At 38.0% G+C, this 16,950-nt stretch overlaps 1 protein-coding gene across 7 annotated transcripts in view; it reads right to left on the reverse strand.

Annotated features, from left to right (window-relative positions):
- Window positions 1–16,950, reverse strand: part of arhgef28a (Rho guanine nucleotide exchange factor (GEF) 28a) — a 127,830-nt gene that overhangs the window by 108,692 nt on the left and 2,188 nt on the right. For 2 of the 7 annotated variants that reach the window (XM_053618310.1, XM_053618305.1), the window contains exons 1-2: window positions 5,422–5,627; window positions 5,302–5,353 (exon numbers count right to left, since the gene is read on the reverse strand). In XM_053618310.1, the coding sequence (XP_053474285.1) occupies window positions 5,302–5,353; window positions 5,422–5,480 (111 nt within the window). In that variant the 5' untranslated portion in view covers window positions 5,481–5,627. Of the gene's footprint in view, window positions 1–5,301; window positions 5,354–5,421; window positions 5,628–16,950 lie in introns of those variants that run through there. The other 5 variants (XM_053618312.1, XM_053618309.1, XM_053618307.1 and 2 more) reach the window with 3 other exon arrangements.

The raw sequence follows: 16,950 nt of genomic DNA on the forward strand, positions 1-16,950 counted from the left end.
TCATAACTAAATGCTGAGGAGAACAGAGATGAGAATGAATCACAATTTCTATCAAAAACGCACACACAAGACCTCAAATAAATGACATTTGGCAGGCAGAGAGAATGAAAGAGCAGATCCCAGGAGGATAAAGGAAAAAAAGAAAGAAATGGATAGAATTTCACATGAAGGGTGAGACAGACAGACATTTCACACACATACATACATACACGGTGCCCTCCACTAATATTGGTTCCCTTGATAAATATAAGCAAAAAAAACTGTCTTTATTGTTTAACCTAAGATTTTTTAACCTTAAGATCTTTTGATCTTTTTTTTTTTAATTCACTCATGGATATCAAAACACGTTAATAAAAAAAAATATCTTTGTAACAATTACTGGCACCCCTATGAGTTCACACAGAAAAATACATTTGAAGTACTATCCCAATTCCGAAAATGTTGGAACAGTATGGAAAAAAGGAACAAACCAAACAAAATGTAATTTAAAAATTCAATTTCACCCTGTACTATATTGAAAACACATTATTAACACATTATTTGATGTTTTATTTTGAAAATTTTATTTATTTTTGAAAATATACACTTATTTCAAATCTGATGACTACAACACACTCCAAAAAATTTGGGACAGTCGACTCTTTACCACTGTGTAACATCACCTTTTCTTTTAATAACACTTATTAAGCGTTTGGACGCTGAAGACATCAGTTGGTTAAATTTAGCAAGTGGAATTTTCCCCCATTCATCCATTATGCATTTCTTCAGCTGCGCAACTGTACGGGACCTTCATGGCTTTATTTTGCGCTTCATAGATGCACCACACGTTCTCAGTCGGAGACAGGTCAGGACTGCAGGTAGGCACCATCTGCTTACACAACCATGCGCTTGTAATCCGGGCAGAACGTGGTTTGGCATTGTCCTGCTCTGGATGGCAGCATATGTTGCTCCAAAAATGTGTACATATCTTTCTGCATTAATGCTGCCCTCACAGACGTGCAAGTTACCCCTGCCATGGGCACTGACACACCCCCATACCATGACAGACGCTGGCTTTTGGATCTGATGCTGACAGCTTGGATGATCTTTTTCCTCTTTGGCCCAGAGAACATGACGGCTGTTTTGTCCAAAAAACTATTTGAAATGTTGACTCGTCAGACCACAAAACACGATTCCACTGTGCTACTGTCCATCTCAGAGGAGACCGAGCCCAGGGAAGTCGGCGGCGCTTCTGAACAGTGATGTATGGATTCTGCTTTGCATAGTAAAGCCTTAACTTGCATCTGTGGATGCAGTGGTGAATGGTGTTGAATGTAGAGCTGCAACAAGTAATCGATAAAATCAATAATAATGATTATGAAAATCAATGTCAACGAATCTCATTATCAATTAGTTGGTCTGCGCACGGCACGCGGGAGATTTACTCATTACGTTACTTCTGTTCAGAAAACACGCTTCGGAGAGTAAATCCTAAAGTTGTGTCCCAAATGAAGTACTATACGCTTACACCATGCACTCTGCACTACCGTCTAGTGTAGGAATTTTAGAAAGGTAATATCATCTCAAATAGAACAGTAGCGGGGTTTTTTTTACTAACTGGAAGTATAAGCCACTTCCTAGGCAATGGCGCATGGCGTCATATGCACGCTAGCTTTAGCAGACACCCAGAGTCACCAACAAGGACTTTCTTCAGTTTACTTTCTGTCAGCGTTACCTTTAATTCCAAACATGACCTCAGTCACCAACAGATGGAGGCGAAATCATCACGTGACTGAGGAAGAAAGTGTGTAACCTCCAAGTCCTCTAAGGCAGGGAGCATTTTAAACACCATGGAAATCAAACTGATGCACGAGGACAAAGTTATGTTTATATCCAAAATGCTCCGCTGTGTGCAAGGGGCAGGGGAAACTGGTGCAAGCTGCTTAAAAGGTTTAGTTTAATTCAAGTTCATTGTCATTATATGCTGTATTTGCACGCTTGCAGTGTAAATTCTGTCGTTTATTAAAACGGAAGTGATGTGTTAGTAACGAGGCTGCGTTGCTGATCACGCGCAGTGTAAACGTGGTGATAGAGTAGGAGCACGATTAAGATCTGTAATGTCTAATTAAAACATTATGATCACAAGTAAACATAAGTAAAATAATGTCTAAAGGCAGTAAGTAACAGAAACCACAAGGTGCAGTGAAAGGGAGTTTTTATTATCAATTTAGGACTGTAGTTTAATCCGGTGCTTTTTGTGAAGCCATAAAAAATAATGCATAAATACTATAAATGTTTATTTTTTATGGATGCACAAAAAGCACCGAATTAAACTACAGTCCTAAATTAATAATATATATTCTGGTGTGTGTCTGGGTGTATTGGGCTCTTTTCTGTTTTGGACAAACAGTTTGTAAAGTTTTAGTCTGAAGTATATATTTGTAACACTCAGTTTGTGGATTTTATTTTAAATAAACTAAAAAAAAAAATGGCACTGTAAATTCACCCCCTCATCAGATTAATCGATAAAATAATCGGCCAACTAATCGATTATGAAAATAATCGTTAGTTGCAGCCCTAGTTGACTGACAAAGGTTTACCAAAGTCTTCCTGAGCCCATGTCAGGATATCCATTACAGACTCATGATGGTTTTTAAGACAGTGACGTCTGAGGGATCGGAGATCACTCGCTTTCAGAAGTATTTGATATCCATGAGAGTATTTGTTATTTTTTAAACAAAAAATCAAAAGGTTAAACAATAAAGGCAATCTTTCACAGCCTTCTTTGCTCATATTTACCAAGGGTGCCAATATTAGTGGAGGGCACTGTGTGTGCACGTGTGTGTGCGTGCATGTGTGTGTGCATGTGTGTGTGCATGTGTGTGTGTGTGCGTGCGTGCGTGCATGTGTGTGTGAGAGAGAGAGAGAGCTGTAACAACTAATCGAGAAAAATGATAATTAATCGATGTCAACGAATCTCATTAGTTGCTTTACATTCATGGCATTTGGTAGACGCCCTTATCCAGAGCGACTTACATTTATCTCATTCATACATCTGAGTAACTGAGGGGTAAGGGCCTTGCTCAAAGGGCCAACTTGGCAGTGCTGGGTTTTGAACTTCTGACCAGTAGACCAATACCTTTACCACTGAGCTACAACTGCCCCTATTTTATTTAACTACCCGACACAAGTCTATTATACCCCATTTTGATACAGTATGCAAGTATGCACTCTATGGTGCTGTGGTAGAAATTTACAAGGAGCTGTGTCGGTAGTCTGGCCTGTGAGTTTCTGTAGGAAAAATAGCCTTTGTTGTGCTTTCTTCACCAGGTGAGAGGTGTTGACGGATCATGTGAGATCTTTTGTCATGTAGACTCCAAGGAAGCTGATGTCGTTCACACTCTCCACTTACTCTCCATTTATCTGCAGAGGGAGATAGGTGGTCCTCCTGGATCTCCTGAAGTCTACGATGAGCTCCTTGGTTTTTGTGGTGTTCAGGACCAAATTATTGTCCCTACACCAGTGAATTAGATGTTGTACCTCCTCCCAGTTAACTCATTATCACATGTGAGTCCCACTATGGTGGCGTCATCAGCAAACTTTACTATGGAGTTGGAAGAATGGATTAGGGTGCAGCATGATAAAGGGTTTAAAGCAACTGGGCAGTAGTCGTTGAGGCAATCCACCACAGATCTTTTGGGCAACGGAACGATAGTGGTGGACTTGAAACTGGTGGGAACCATGGCAAACTGTACTGAGAGGTTGAAGATGTTTCTGAACACCCCCGCTAACTGTTCAGCACATGCTCTGAGTTTGAGGCCTGAGACCCTGTCAGGTCCTGCAGCTCTGTGGATGTCAACCTTCCTCAGAGTAGCTCTTACTTGATGATGTAAGGAGAGTGTTTGCTTGTCCTTTGTTGGTAAACGGTGGGCTCCAACTGTGTAGATTTAGTCATCAAAGCAAGCAAAAAAATTATTCAGGGAATCAGAGAGAGAGGGGTCATTACTGATTTGTGAGGGACTACCGTTGTAGTCAGTTAATTCCCTTCCACATGCTACGGGTGTTGCTGTTCTCAAAATGACCTTCAATTCACGGTTTGCATTTGTGTTTCGCTTCTTTGATGCTTTTCTTTAGTTCCCTCCTGGTATTGCTTTAGGCCTGCATGTCGCCTGATTTATAAGCCACGCTCTTTAAGCAGAGACTGTACCTTATTGTCCAGCCATGGCTACTGGTTGGGGAACATTTTGATGGTTTTTGTTGTTAGAATAGACTCTGTGCAGAAGTCTATATAGGTCAGGACTGATGTACTATATTCCTCCAAATCAGCTTCTTCTGCAAATGCATCCCAGTCTGTGAGTTCAAAACTGTCTCGCAGTCATGAGGTGGCTTCCTCACTCCAAACCTTGACTGTCTTAACAGCTGGTTTTGTTCTGCAGATCAGAGGCTCATAGGCTGGAGTCAGCATTAGGGAAACATGATCTGATGAGCCCAGATGTGGAGCTGAGATGGCTTTGTATGCTCCTGGAACATTTGTGTAGACTTGGTCCAAAATATTCTTTTCCTTAGTTGGGATGTTAACATTTTTGTGAAATTTTGAAGTATTGTCTTTAATTCAAAGTGATTAAAGTCTCCTGCCACAATCACTGCCCCATCTGGATGTATAGTTAGCTGGTTGCCAATAGCAGTGTGTAACTTTTCCAGTGCTGCCTTAGCATTTGCTAGTGGGGGTATGTATACAGCCATGATTATGATAGCAGTAAATTCCCAGGGTATGAAAAACGGTCTGCATTTCACCATCATATATTCAAGGTCTGGGAAGCAATGTTTCTCAGTGATGTCTGTACCTGTGCACCAGTCATTGTTTACATACATGTACACTCCACCGCCTCTTTTCTTACCGGAGTCTGTTGTCCTACTCGCCCGGTAAACAGCACGGCCTGCTAGCTCGATGGCAGTGTCAGGAACGGTGTTAAGCCAGGTCTCTGTGATAATCATCACGCAGCTGCATATGTTGTTAGAAGTAATTCCTAAGCAAAATTCGTCCAGCTTGTAGTCGAGGGACCGAGAGTTTGTGAGGAAGAGACTCAGCAGGGATGGTTTGTGTGGGTTAGCTCTTAGCCTAGCATGCATGCCAGCTCTCTTTCCCTGCTTTTGCTTTCTTTCCCTCCCTTTATTCGAGTGTTCAGTAAAATCCTCCATTTTTATTTGTTTACATGCAATTTTGTTCAACTATACATTTTCCAAAGCAATAAAGAAATATGCAAAAGAAAAGCAAATAGAAAGAAGCAAAAGGGTCTGAACAGGTCTGCTTCTCATACTCACATAAACAGGGACCTCATCTCTGTTCAGCTCCATTAGACCATTACACTTTAATCTGCAAAAAAACAAAGCACTTAGTTTAATACAGGCCAGAGTGGTGGAAATACATGTGTACACACATACCTGCTCAACCAGACACATCTGTAGCAAACCAGTCTGAGTGCAACGCTGCCCAAAACCATATGCGCAGATTGTGCCTACAATACAATACACGCCTATACACACACTGGTTAGGAAAACACTGAGAGGACAAATGTCTATTCACTAAAAACAAAACATGACATTCAACTGAAGAGAGAGAGGGAGTGGAGAGAGAGAGAGAGAGAGAGAGAGAGAGAGAGAGAGAGAGAGACAGAGAGAGAGAGAGAGAGAGAGAGAGAGCAAAAGAGACAGACAAACAGACAGACATACAGGCAGAGAGAAAGAGGTGATAGAGACAGAACGAGAGAGAGACAGAGAGAGAACGAGAGAGAGAAAGAGCAGAGAGAGCGAGAGAGAGAAAGAGGAGCGAGAGAGATTGCATTTGAATTGTATACAAAAGAACAAAAGGACTATAGCAGAGCCCAGGACTGCAATTTGTTAGTGGGAAGATTCACAAAGCACCACTGGCCAGTTTTACACACAGAAGGAAAGCACAGACCCAATGTACAAGAGTTTGCAATTAAGAATTTAATAGTGTTCAGAATGCTGCAAAAGTGAATTCTCAGTAAGTTAAAACATGTTGAATTGGGGTCAACAAATCAGTAGCCAGAGAATCCAGGACAATGATATCGTCTGTCCGAGGTTGTTATATTAATGTTTTGTTTTTTGCTAGGCAGACAAATAGGTTTTAACAAACTCCTTCCAGCTGACTTTCACAAAATAAAAGTTTTCATTTGGTATGTAAACCTTCCATGCAGGTTAAAGTAATCACTGTGGTGACTGGGAAGTTCGTAACTCCAGATATGAGACTAGATATTCTAGATATGAGAATCCTGCATTTTCTACCAGACAGTAAACATGTCCAGGGTTATAGAGAGCAATTTTACTAAAAGCACAAATAGCTAAACAGCAAATAAATAAATAGAAACTCCTGTGCTTCAGACACGATCCTTTGAGAGTGACACCACCGAAAGCTTGGCCAGGGAGCTAACGTTTATTTTATTATTATGTTTAAATTGATGTACGTTTATAATGTTGAATGTTTTAATCATCTGAAAATGGAAACCTAAGCCACATAATTGGGCAATGCTTAGTCTTGCTAGATCACGAGACAACATAGAATTGTATCGAATAAAAATTGTGTGTATCGTTAAACCGCTAGGTTTAACCAGTTTATACAGCCACTTTATCTCCCAGGATTATTATAAAAATTTTATAAGGATTATTTTACCAATTCAAATGATCATATTGCAATGGCAGATAACAGTTCTTCTGAGATAATTTCCTATAAGAAATGTATCCTTCAAGGAGGTAAAATGACCAGTGCAGTAAGAACATTTTACATAAGATAACAAATTTAAGACAACGTAAAAAAAAAAAAGTAATGGTAAATGGTCTGCACTTATATAGCGCGTTTACCCAAAGCGCTTTACACTGCGTCTCATTCACCCATTCACACACCAATGGTAGCAGAGCTGCCATGCAAGGCGCTAACTGGCCATTGGGAGCAACTTGGGGTTCAGTGTCTTGCCCAAGGACACTTCGGTATGTGGAGTCATGTGGGCCAGGAATCGAACCATCAACCCTACGATTAGTGGACAACCCGCTCTACCACCTGAGCCACAGCCGCCCCATAATATGTTTGGCCTATATTCAAGATGTGTTTCCTGGCCAAGGGATCTTTTTTTTTGCATTTCAGACCTTAATCTGTGTTAATTATTTACAAACTTATCATAATCATGAGTATAAGTAGAAATAAACATACACACATTATTTGTGGCTTATCTGCAGCTTTACAAGTTCACAATTAATGTTAAGTTGAACCTTGGCGTTTAAAGGGATAATGATTTATGATGTGATGACAGTTGAACAATTTATCTCATTTGCAATAACATACACATGATCCAAGTAGTGATTTATTGCCTTTTTTCTTTTTTAATGTAGACATTCCGAATTCTGTTCCCAGCAGCACCATATTGCAGCTATAACCCACAACTTAACACAAAAGGGATTAATCATTCGAAGAGATTACCACAAAGGCATGGTCACTATATGACACTTTCTTTTCCCAAACTCATTGCGACATTCTGTTGATACCCGTAACACTACACGATGCATACACAACCAACTCATTAATACTTCATGATGATGCAGACTGAGAAAAATCCAGGAAGGCCATGTAAACATACATACACACACACACACACACACACACACACACACACACACAAAGAACAAGAGACAGTAACATAGGCTGAGAGAGAGAGAGAGAGAGAGAGAGAGATAGGCAAAGCAGCTGTAACAAACTAATGAGAGGGGAAACCATCTGGACAAAACTAGTATAACATTTTCCTTTCCTATTAATGCTTAAACATTAGTTACCATATGCCATTGACTTCTTTCAATTGTAAAAAAAAGCTGCCAAACTGACGCATTAGTAGTCACAGTACAGGTACAATCTGACAGAGGAAGTCCTAATATTCTACACTCTTTATGGCTACAGCAGATCACCAACCATAAATAACAATGAGAACGGTCCACTGACATGCAGTAATGTTGATAAATCCGTAACCTGGATTTAATGGTGTTAAACAAAACAGTGAACTAATATTTTTCCTTGCTATTTAACATTTATTGCGCAGATAACACATTCTGTTCCACCATTAAATCACTTATAATTTGAATACTTTGAATATTCAAATGATATTTTAATTAAGAATAATTTGCCTTAATGTAGTCAGGAAACACATTTTTAGGAGACAAATAGATAAAGGTCATTCAGATCAATTTAATGTTTTGGGTTTTTTGTTTTTTTTTGCAAGTGTAGTGTTGGGAAGCAGCTAGCTACATGTAGCAGCGCTACTAGCTTAACTACATTTTTAGTAGATTTTTTTTTTTTTTTTTTTTTAAATACTGTAGCAAGTATTTTTGGAATTAAACAAATCACAATGTGCCTAGCTCGTAATCACGAGGGTGAACAGGAGTAGTAAGGTTAGGTGTTATGTGTATCAAAATAGATAAATATTTAATGGAGCATGACAGCTGACCTCAGGTACCCAGCATAATAGCTAGCAAACTGAACCAAACTGTAAGAGAAATAAAGTAAGCCCTCTCTGTGTCCATTGGTTCATTTTTAAATGATGCCATTTTACAGTTTAATAAAGTTAACTACGTCTTTCTAAGATCAGTTTACAAACAGAGAAGCAAAATCTCTTTGTTACTGATTACACTGTACGGTAACAGCTGCACAATAAAAAGAAAATGTTTTTCTTAAGATCTTGTTGAGAAGCTAGCTACTTTATCAAAAGTATAGGTTCGCTGTAGCTTAGCAGTTTTAAAATCATGAGTAGCTAGTAACTTGACAATGTAAAAACAGCCGCCACACCCCCCCCCCCCCAACACTTCTTTCTGTGGCAACACTGAACACTCCTTCAGCCACATCATACCATTTATAACAATTGTGTTCTACCGAAGATCCGCAAGCAACTCGCCTTGTTCTTTAAACAAATAATAATAGCAAATTTTTTAATCTATCATGGCATCAGAGCCATGATTTCTTAAGGTAATGTGTGTTTATACTTAGAATTTTTTTTACAGGTTGTGAGACCTGTAGGGCTGCAACTAACGATTATTTCCATAATCAATTAGTTGGCCAATTATTTGTTTATTTAAAAAAATTGATTAATTGATTACTCTGATTGAGGGGGGAACTTTCAGTAGCATTTCTTTTTTAGTTTATTTAAAATAAAATCCACAAACTTAGTGTTACAAATATAAATTTCAGATTAAAACTTTACACAACTGAAAAGAACCCAATACACACAGACACACACCAGAATATATATTATTTATTTAGGACTGTATATTATATACAAGTTTATATTATATTAATATTATTTATGCATTACTTTTTATGGATGCACAACAAGAACGGAATTAAACTACAGTCCTAAATTGATAAAAACTCACTTTCACTGCACCTTGTGGTTTCTGTTCCTCACTGCCTTTAGACATTATTGTTTTACTTGTGTTTACGTTTGATCATAGTGTTTTAATTAGGCATTACAGATCTTACTCGTGCTCCAACAGTTTATCACCACGAGTGAGGAGCAATAAGGCCACGTTACTAATAGATCACTTCCGTTATATTAAACTACAGAAATTACACTGCAAGCACGCAAATACAACATATAATGACAAATTTTAATCAAACTAAACCATTTAAGCAACTTGCACCAGTTTCCCCAAGCTCTTGCACACAGTGGAGCATTTTGGATATAAACATAAGTTTGTGCTCGTGCATCACTGTCGTGCCTCCCTGCTACAAAAACTCCACTTTGTAAAGTTTGCAGGTTATGGTCTTCTCCGCGGCGTTTAATATAAAAATGCCCCCCTGCTTTAGAGGACTTGGAGATCACACACTTTCCTCCTCAGTCACTTGACGATTTCGCCTCTGTCTGACGGTGACTGAGGTCATGTTGCGAATAAAACGGAATGTTGACAAACAGTAAACTGAAGAAATTCATTGTTGTTGACTCTGGGTATCTGCTAAAGCTAGCCATGTCGCATTACGTGCCTATGATGTCATGCACCACTGACTAGGAAGCGGCTTATACCTCCGGATAGTTAAAAAAAAAAAAAACAAACGCTAGTGTTCCATTTGACATATTACAGTTCTAAAATTCATATACTAGACTGTAAAGTACACAGTGCATAGTGTAAGCGTATAGTACGTCATTTGGAACACAATTTTAGTATTTACTCTCCGAAGCATGTTTTCAGAACAGAAGTAACGTAATGAGTAAATCTCCCCCATGTCGACGATTTTCATAATCGATTATTATCGATTTTATCAATTAGTTGTTGCAGCTCTAGAGACCTGTATAATTTCAGTGTGCATATGGTGGGAAAACAGCTCTGCATTTCTGGTTAATAGTCTGGTCTACATGAAAAAAAGATCAATGACAACCTGAAAATGTTTTTACATCAAATCAGCTGCTACCATTCAGTTTGTAATTGCTAAAGGAAACATTACAAAGGTGTGTGTATAAATAAATAAACAAACAAACTGATACGGATTATAAAAGTGTATCGTGACAATTTACCATAACATCAATATCATATCACCATATCACTCAGACCTAGGCTAAAATAAAAACACATTTATAAAAAAATATTATCAGAGGGAATGACGATTTCAGACAAGTACTCTTGATCAGTCAAGTGTACAGGAATCCTATGGAGCATCGCAAGTTTAAAGTTGAAAATAGCTGCAGCACTTTGATTTAATCGAAATTACGCACAAAAACAAAATAAATGTTTTGATGAAGTAAATGTATTGCGTCCAAATGACCGGTGAGTCAGAAAGAGCTGAGCGGTCTCAGGGCAGGAGAGGACTAGAACAAGACATACTTCGACCCCCATCCCCCGACCATCACCGCCTTTGCCATCCCGACTCCCACCCAAGTATATTTTACATCTGGGGAAACACTGCAATGATTTAGCTGAAGCTTCAAGAAAGATGAAATTTTATATTTTGCCTATAAACTGTGGGCAATGCTGGCAATAAATCATTTTTAATTTTACTCCACTCAACAGATCTGGCAGAAATGTAAAACACATGTTCTGCTTTTATCCGGTGAATATTCCAAGAACTGCTCTTAAGTTTGGTATGTGAGACAAGAATCTATCAAAAGGAATTGCAGAGGCTTAGTTATTCTCCATTTGTTTCCTATAATATAGAGCACAGACTCACCTGGGCGACCTTTAAAGGATTTGGGGGATTATCTGAGCTTTTACGATACATGTAACATAAAGTGAATAACACTCTATTGATACAAAAGCACATGAACACACCTTAACCATCCGTTGCTAACCGACAAGTTAGTCAAAGTACACAAACACACATTTTGTGGATACTGGATTTGTTACGAGATCTGTGAAGACACCACAAAATGTAGGGGGGGGGGGGGGGTGGCAAGACAGGGAGAAAGTGATGCGAATGAGACATGCTGAGTGACCCATGACTGCTTCAACCTCTTGAAGTCAATCTGACAAAACTTTGCCCAGACGTTTAAATTCCACACATATAAGCACAATGACACAGACACCCACGACATGGAAAAACTAACATTTGGGAGACCACACCTGAAGCAGTTAGTTATCTTTCACCTGGTTAACCTCCTATAAATCTCTCCCTTACTTCACTTGTGCACCAAACTTCTAGGTATAACTCCTACCAAAGACTTCAGTGGAAGACATGTCCTTCTAGTGCAAAGCAGAAGCTGTCCAGAAAACCCACAAGTTCCCCTTACCATTTCCTTGAAGGCATCTGCCCTCAAAAAAATTATAAGAATACAAAGAAACTGACCAGTATAAGACTTTGTACAAAGTACTGTATACAGTATAATTGACATTGCCAGAATGAAATCATCAGATTAAGGTCTTCAAAGAAATAAGTAAATGAAATTAATTTTAAAAAATGTTGTAGACTGCTTCAGCTAAGGCCAATGAAGGCATTATCCAATTAAAAAACAATCTACTTGCACTTCCTTAGAGCAAAAGTATTTCAAACAAAAATTTTTAAGGTCAAGCTACATAAAGTTCCTTGTTTACAAATCTCTGGTTAAGGAACTAACATGTCTGAATAGTTACCTTTTAGTGTTTAATCACGGTGATTATCTCATGGCTATAAATAAGACGCATCAGTTTGAAGTGGTTTTATTTTGTTTCTCATTGGCACTTCATACTACCACTTGTCGAACAACTGTTTTGAACTTGAAGTGTAAAATAAACACATACTTATATTCAATTCAATTCGATTTTATTTGTCAAACGCTTTTAGCAATGGACATTGTCTCAAAGCAGCTTTACAAACATATAAACACAGGATACAGATTTTAAAAGTGTGAATTTATCCCTAACAAGTAAGCGATGGCGACAGTAGCAAGGAAAAATTCCCCAACATGATATGAGGAAGAAAGCTCACGAGGAACCAGACAACAAAATTAGTTTTGTTGAACTAATCCACTGTTCACTAAAGGAGACTTGAGTGCAAATTTGTATGTGGTAATTGCAGTCCTAAGGCCATAGCAGCAACCCTAGTTCAAGCACCACAGCACAACTGTTCATGTGAAATTGAGGTCCAAACCCATTTCCATGGTACTTCAAGCGGCACCATCCTCAGCAATCAAAAATACTTCTCTGTCCACTTGTCTTTAAACATTCTGATTCAAGTCGTCATCAGAGTTTTAACAAACCAATTCGTCAGTAATCAGACTCATCTTAGTTCATGACTACAATATCGTAATCCAGCCATCCTCAGTGATTATGTATATAGGTTTAGGCAAACACCTGCCAGAGAATGAGTGCAGACTCTCTGTCAAAGGTCATAAGAAGTCTCCCAAATATCTAAAAGACAAAACAATCTGAATCCACTTCTTGAGCTTCAGTGCTGGCTAACAGCAAAGGTATTTATGAATACATGCAAGTACACTGCCCTAAAAGATGATGAGTAAATAAATCAGAGTATTTCAAAATAACAATAATTAATTTGGGAACGTTCTTAAACATATCAACTATTTGTAAGTAGACATTTGCAGTGGTGTATTGAGGGAACACCTGTCTTACTGCATTGCAGAAATATAGATTTCATATCCTCTTTGCTGATGTGAAAATGCAATGTTTCACAGTTATACTGACTAGGATCGCATATCCATCAGTCTTAATGCTAGGGCTAGCTTGCGTCATTCAGCTGTGACGTCAGCTGTGGAAAGTGAGACAAATTTAGTCCACACTCTTGTTTTCCAAAAGCCCCTTCTGACCAGTTTGACCTGGTGCTTGGTGTGTGTGTGTGTGTGTGTGTGTGTGTGTAAGAACGAAAAAAATATTCAAGACACTTTCCAGAAAAATGCCAGAAGGGTCAAACACACAGTGAAGGCTGTTCCAAATGTTTTAAATATTACATACATGTTACATTTGACTTAGAAAAAAAAATCTGAGAACTGCTTCCTCATGTTCAAAGAACACTCAAGGAATTAGTAATGAGAACATCTGAAGTGCTTATTGCAAGTCATTATTGGAATTACAAACAAGGAAACAGAATTCTGGACCTTTTATGTACGAGTCTGACTTCAGTTGCATTGACAGTAATATAAAAGCACTCAGTATCAGTAATACAAACAGCATTAAGCTACTATACTCCTAAATGAACCATTAATAAATTGGGTCAAGCCACTTCAAATCATCAGACAATTTTCAGCAGGCCATAAATTGGCAAATTTGCAACCAGGGACCTTTTATTTTAAATGTTAAAAGACATCTTACTAGACTACATCATACTAGACAACAATCCCCAACAATTCCATGCATCTATCATGAATAGTTCAAAAGTAAGGACTTAGGGAAATTTGTAACCTTTTCTGTAGCACTTGTTTTCACAAGGCCAAACACCCCATTTTTTTTTATATATAAATAATCCATACCTTAGAAACTAATGCAGATACATGCTTGACATTTTGCAGACTATTTATTGAGAATAGTGACATTCCTACTAGAAAGTATTAAGCAAATCGGAGATGGTCATTCCGGAGGCCTCTAGTGATTTTACATGGATTGGTCCAATTAGACAGATTTAAACATTTTTACTAATCCATGTCACCGTGTTGTGTGCAACAGTAATAAATCAAGGCCACTAGTGCTTTTTGCTACTCTTCCAAAGGGCTTTATCAGTTCTTCAGGAATCATAAAATAGATCACCACTAGGCAAGTAGCATTATGAAAATCGTTGTCAACGAATCTCATTATCGATTTGTTGCTCTGCGCAGGGTACATTTATTCATTAAGTTAGCCTACTTCTGTTCCGAAAACATGCATCAGAGAGTAAATACTAAAGTGTCCCAAAAGACGTACTGTGCACTTACACTATGCACTCTACCGGCTATATAAATGTTTAAATAATATATATACACACATTCTTTTTTGTTAAATGGATCAAAACATATTCAAATGAGATGTTTTAAAATTAACTAATTTGGTTATTCACGTGCATTCACAAATATCACGATCATTCATTGATGGATTTTATTTGAAATTTATTTACAAATTAAATGATAATTTGGAAAAACCTATGAGTAGTAGAGCAGTTCAGGTATTGCACTGATGGATAAAATTAACAAAAAATAATTCAGAGATTCAAATTAAACGTCGCACCAACAATAAAATGTAAAAAATAAAATCTTGAAGTGTTCTGATTAATAATAATATTGGACATTTTAAAATTTAATGTTAAATATTAATTAAATAAAGCAACATATATAGAAATGACTGTTTAATATATAGACTATAATTGTTGTGGAGTGAGGTGGTCCTTGTGGATTGTTCGAAATATGCTAGGGGTCCAGAGCTCACAAAAGGTTGAGAACCACTGGTCTAGTGTGTGAATTTTAGAAAGGTAATATCATCTCAAATGGACCACATTAGTTTTTTAATGACCGGAAGTACAAGCCACTTCCTAATCAGTGGCACATGATGTCATACGAATGTAATGTAATGCCGCTAGCTTTAGCAGATTCCCAGAGTCACCGCCAATGACTTTCTTCAGTTTACCGTTTATGTCAACATTACCTTTTATTCCCAACATGACCTCAATCACCATCAGACGGAGGCGTAATCATCAAGTGACTGAAGAAGAAAGTGTGCAACCTTCAAGTCCTCTAAGGCAGGGGAGCATTTTATACTAAACACCATGGAGAAGATAAAACTTTATAAAGAGGAGTTTGTGGAGCAGGGAAGCACGACAGTGATGCATGAGCACAAACTTATGTTTATATCCAAAATGCTCCACTGTGTGCAAGGGCTTGGGGAAACTGGTGCAAGTTGCTTAAGAGGTTTAGTTTAATTTAAGTTTATTGTCATTTATATGTTGTATTTGCGCGCTTGCAGTGTAACTTCTGTCATTTATTATAATGGAAGTGATCTGTTAGTAGCGAGGCCGCGTTGCGGTGGAAGCGCAAGTAAGATCTGTACTGTCTAATTAAAACACTATGATCAAAAGTAAAACAATATGCCTAAAAGCAGTGAGTTACAGAAACCATAAGGTGCAGGTAAAGTGAATTTTTATTATTAATTTAATTAACTGTAGTTTAATTCAGTGCTTTTTGTGCATACATAAAAAGTAACATAAATACTCATTTTATATATATATATATATATATATATATATATATATATATATATATATATATATATATATATATATATAAAATACACAGACACAGAGTTGTGTAAAGTTTTAGTCTGAAGTTTATATTTGTAACACTCAATTCGTGGATTTTATTTTAAATAAACGAAAAAATGATACTGAAAGTTTGCCCCCCACCCCCATCCCCAATCCGATTAATCGAAAAAAATAATTGGCCAAGTAATAGATAATGAAAATAATCGTTAGTTGCAGCCCTACATTAAACAGTCCATCCATCCATTTCCTGTACCACTTATCCTACCTGGAGCCTATCCCAGGGAACTTGGGGAAAGAGGCGGGGGACACCCTGGGCAGGGACCCAGCTCATCACAGGGCACAAACACGTACACACACTCGCACACTATGGACAATTTGGAAATGCCAATCAGCCTACAACGCATGTCTTTGTACTGGGGGAGGAAACCAGAATACACGGAGGAAACCCAGGAGAGAACATGCAACTCTGCACATACGGGCACAGGAAGGATTCAAACCCCCAACACCGGAGGTGTGAGGCAAATGTGCGCCCCTGCGCTAAACAGTCATATTAACAAAAGTAAGTAAAAAGAAAAACCAATCCCGAACAACTTGTATAGTAATATTTATAATTAACATGTTATCTTCAGTGGCATCCAACATTTATTTTTTAATGAAATCAGAGTTGACTGTTTTATTGCTTAAATTTCTTTCACTGACATTTTCACTGTGGTTAACCGTTTCCTATATTACCCCCAACGACATCTGACTACCTGCTGATCATAACACTAGTATGGTTTTTCCCTTGCTTCAACTCTGGCACATACAACCAATCCAGCAGGTCCTTTAATATGTTCAGCACTCACACCTCCTCAACTGTACACTCTACACAAACAGATCAGCTTCATGTTAATACTGCAGTCAATGCATCATGCTTGTCATCTCATAGATGACTAACTAGATGAGCATGTCTATCATAACTTTGAGCAACTGTGTTGTATAGCTGCATTGCATTCTGGAACATTGCATCCAATGTTTGCTGTCTCCACTACTTCCATATTGGATTTCTTTTAATAGGACACTAAATGTTGCTGCAAAACAATGAGTTAGGAGAGAAACTCTTGCTTCTTTGAAAAACACAACCATTATCCTTTATTAAACGGCCCTGAAACTGTGCTATGTTCCACTGTGACATCAGCAAGGCAGGAAACTTGCTTTCAAAGAATGTAAGTAATGAACGTAATTTATTTATAACACACATTCAAATCAAAAGTTGACCAACTTTGTGTACATAA

This window comes from Ictalurus furcatus, chromosome 28 (genome assembly GCF_023375685.1).
Source record: "Ictalurus furcatus strain D&B chromosome 28, Billie_1.0, whole genome shotgun sequence".
Lineage (NCBI taxonomy): Eukaryota > Metazoa > Chordata > Actinopteri > Siluriformes > Ictaluridae > Ictalurus > Ictalurus furcatus.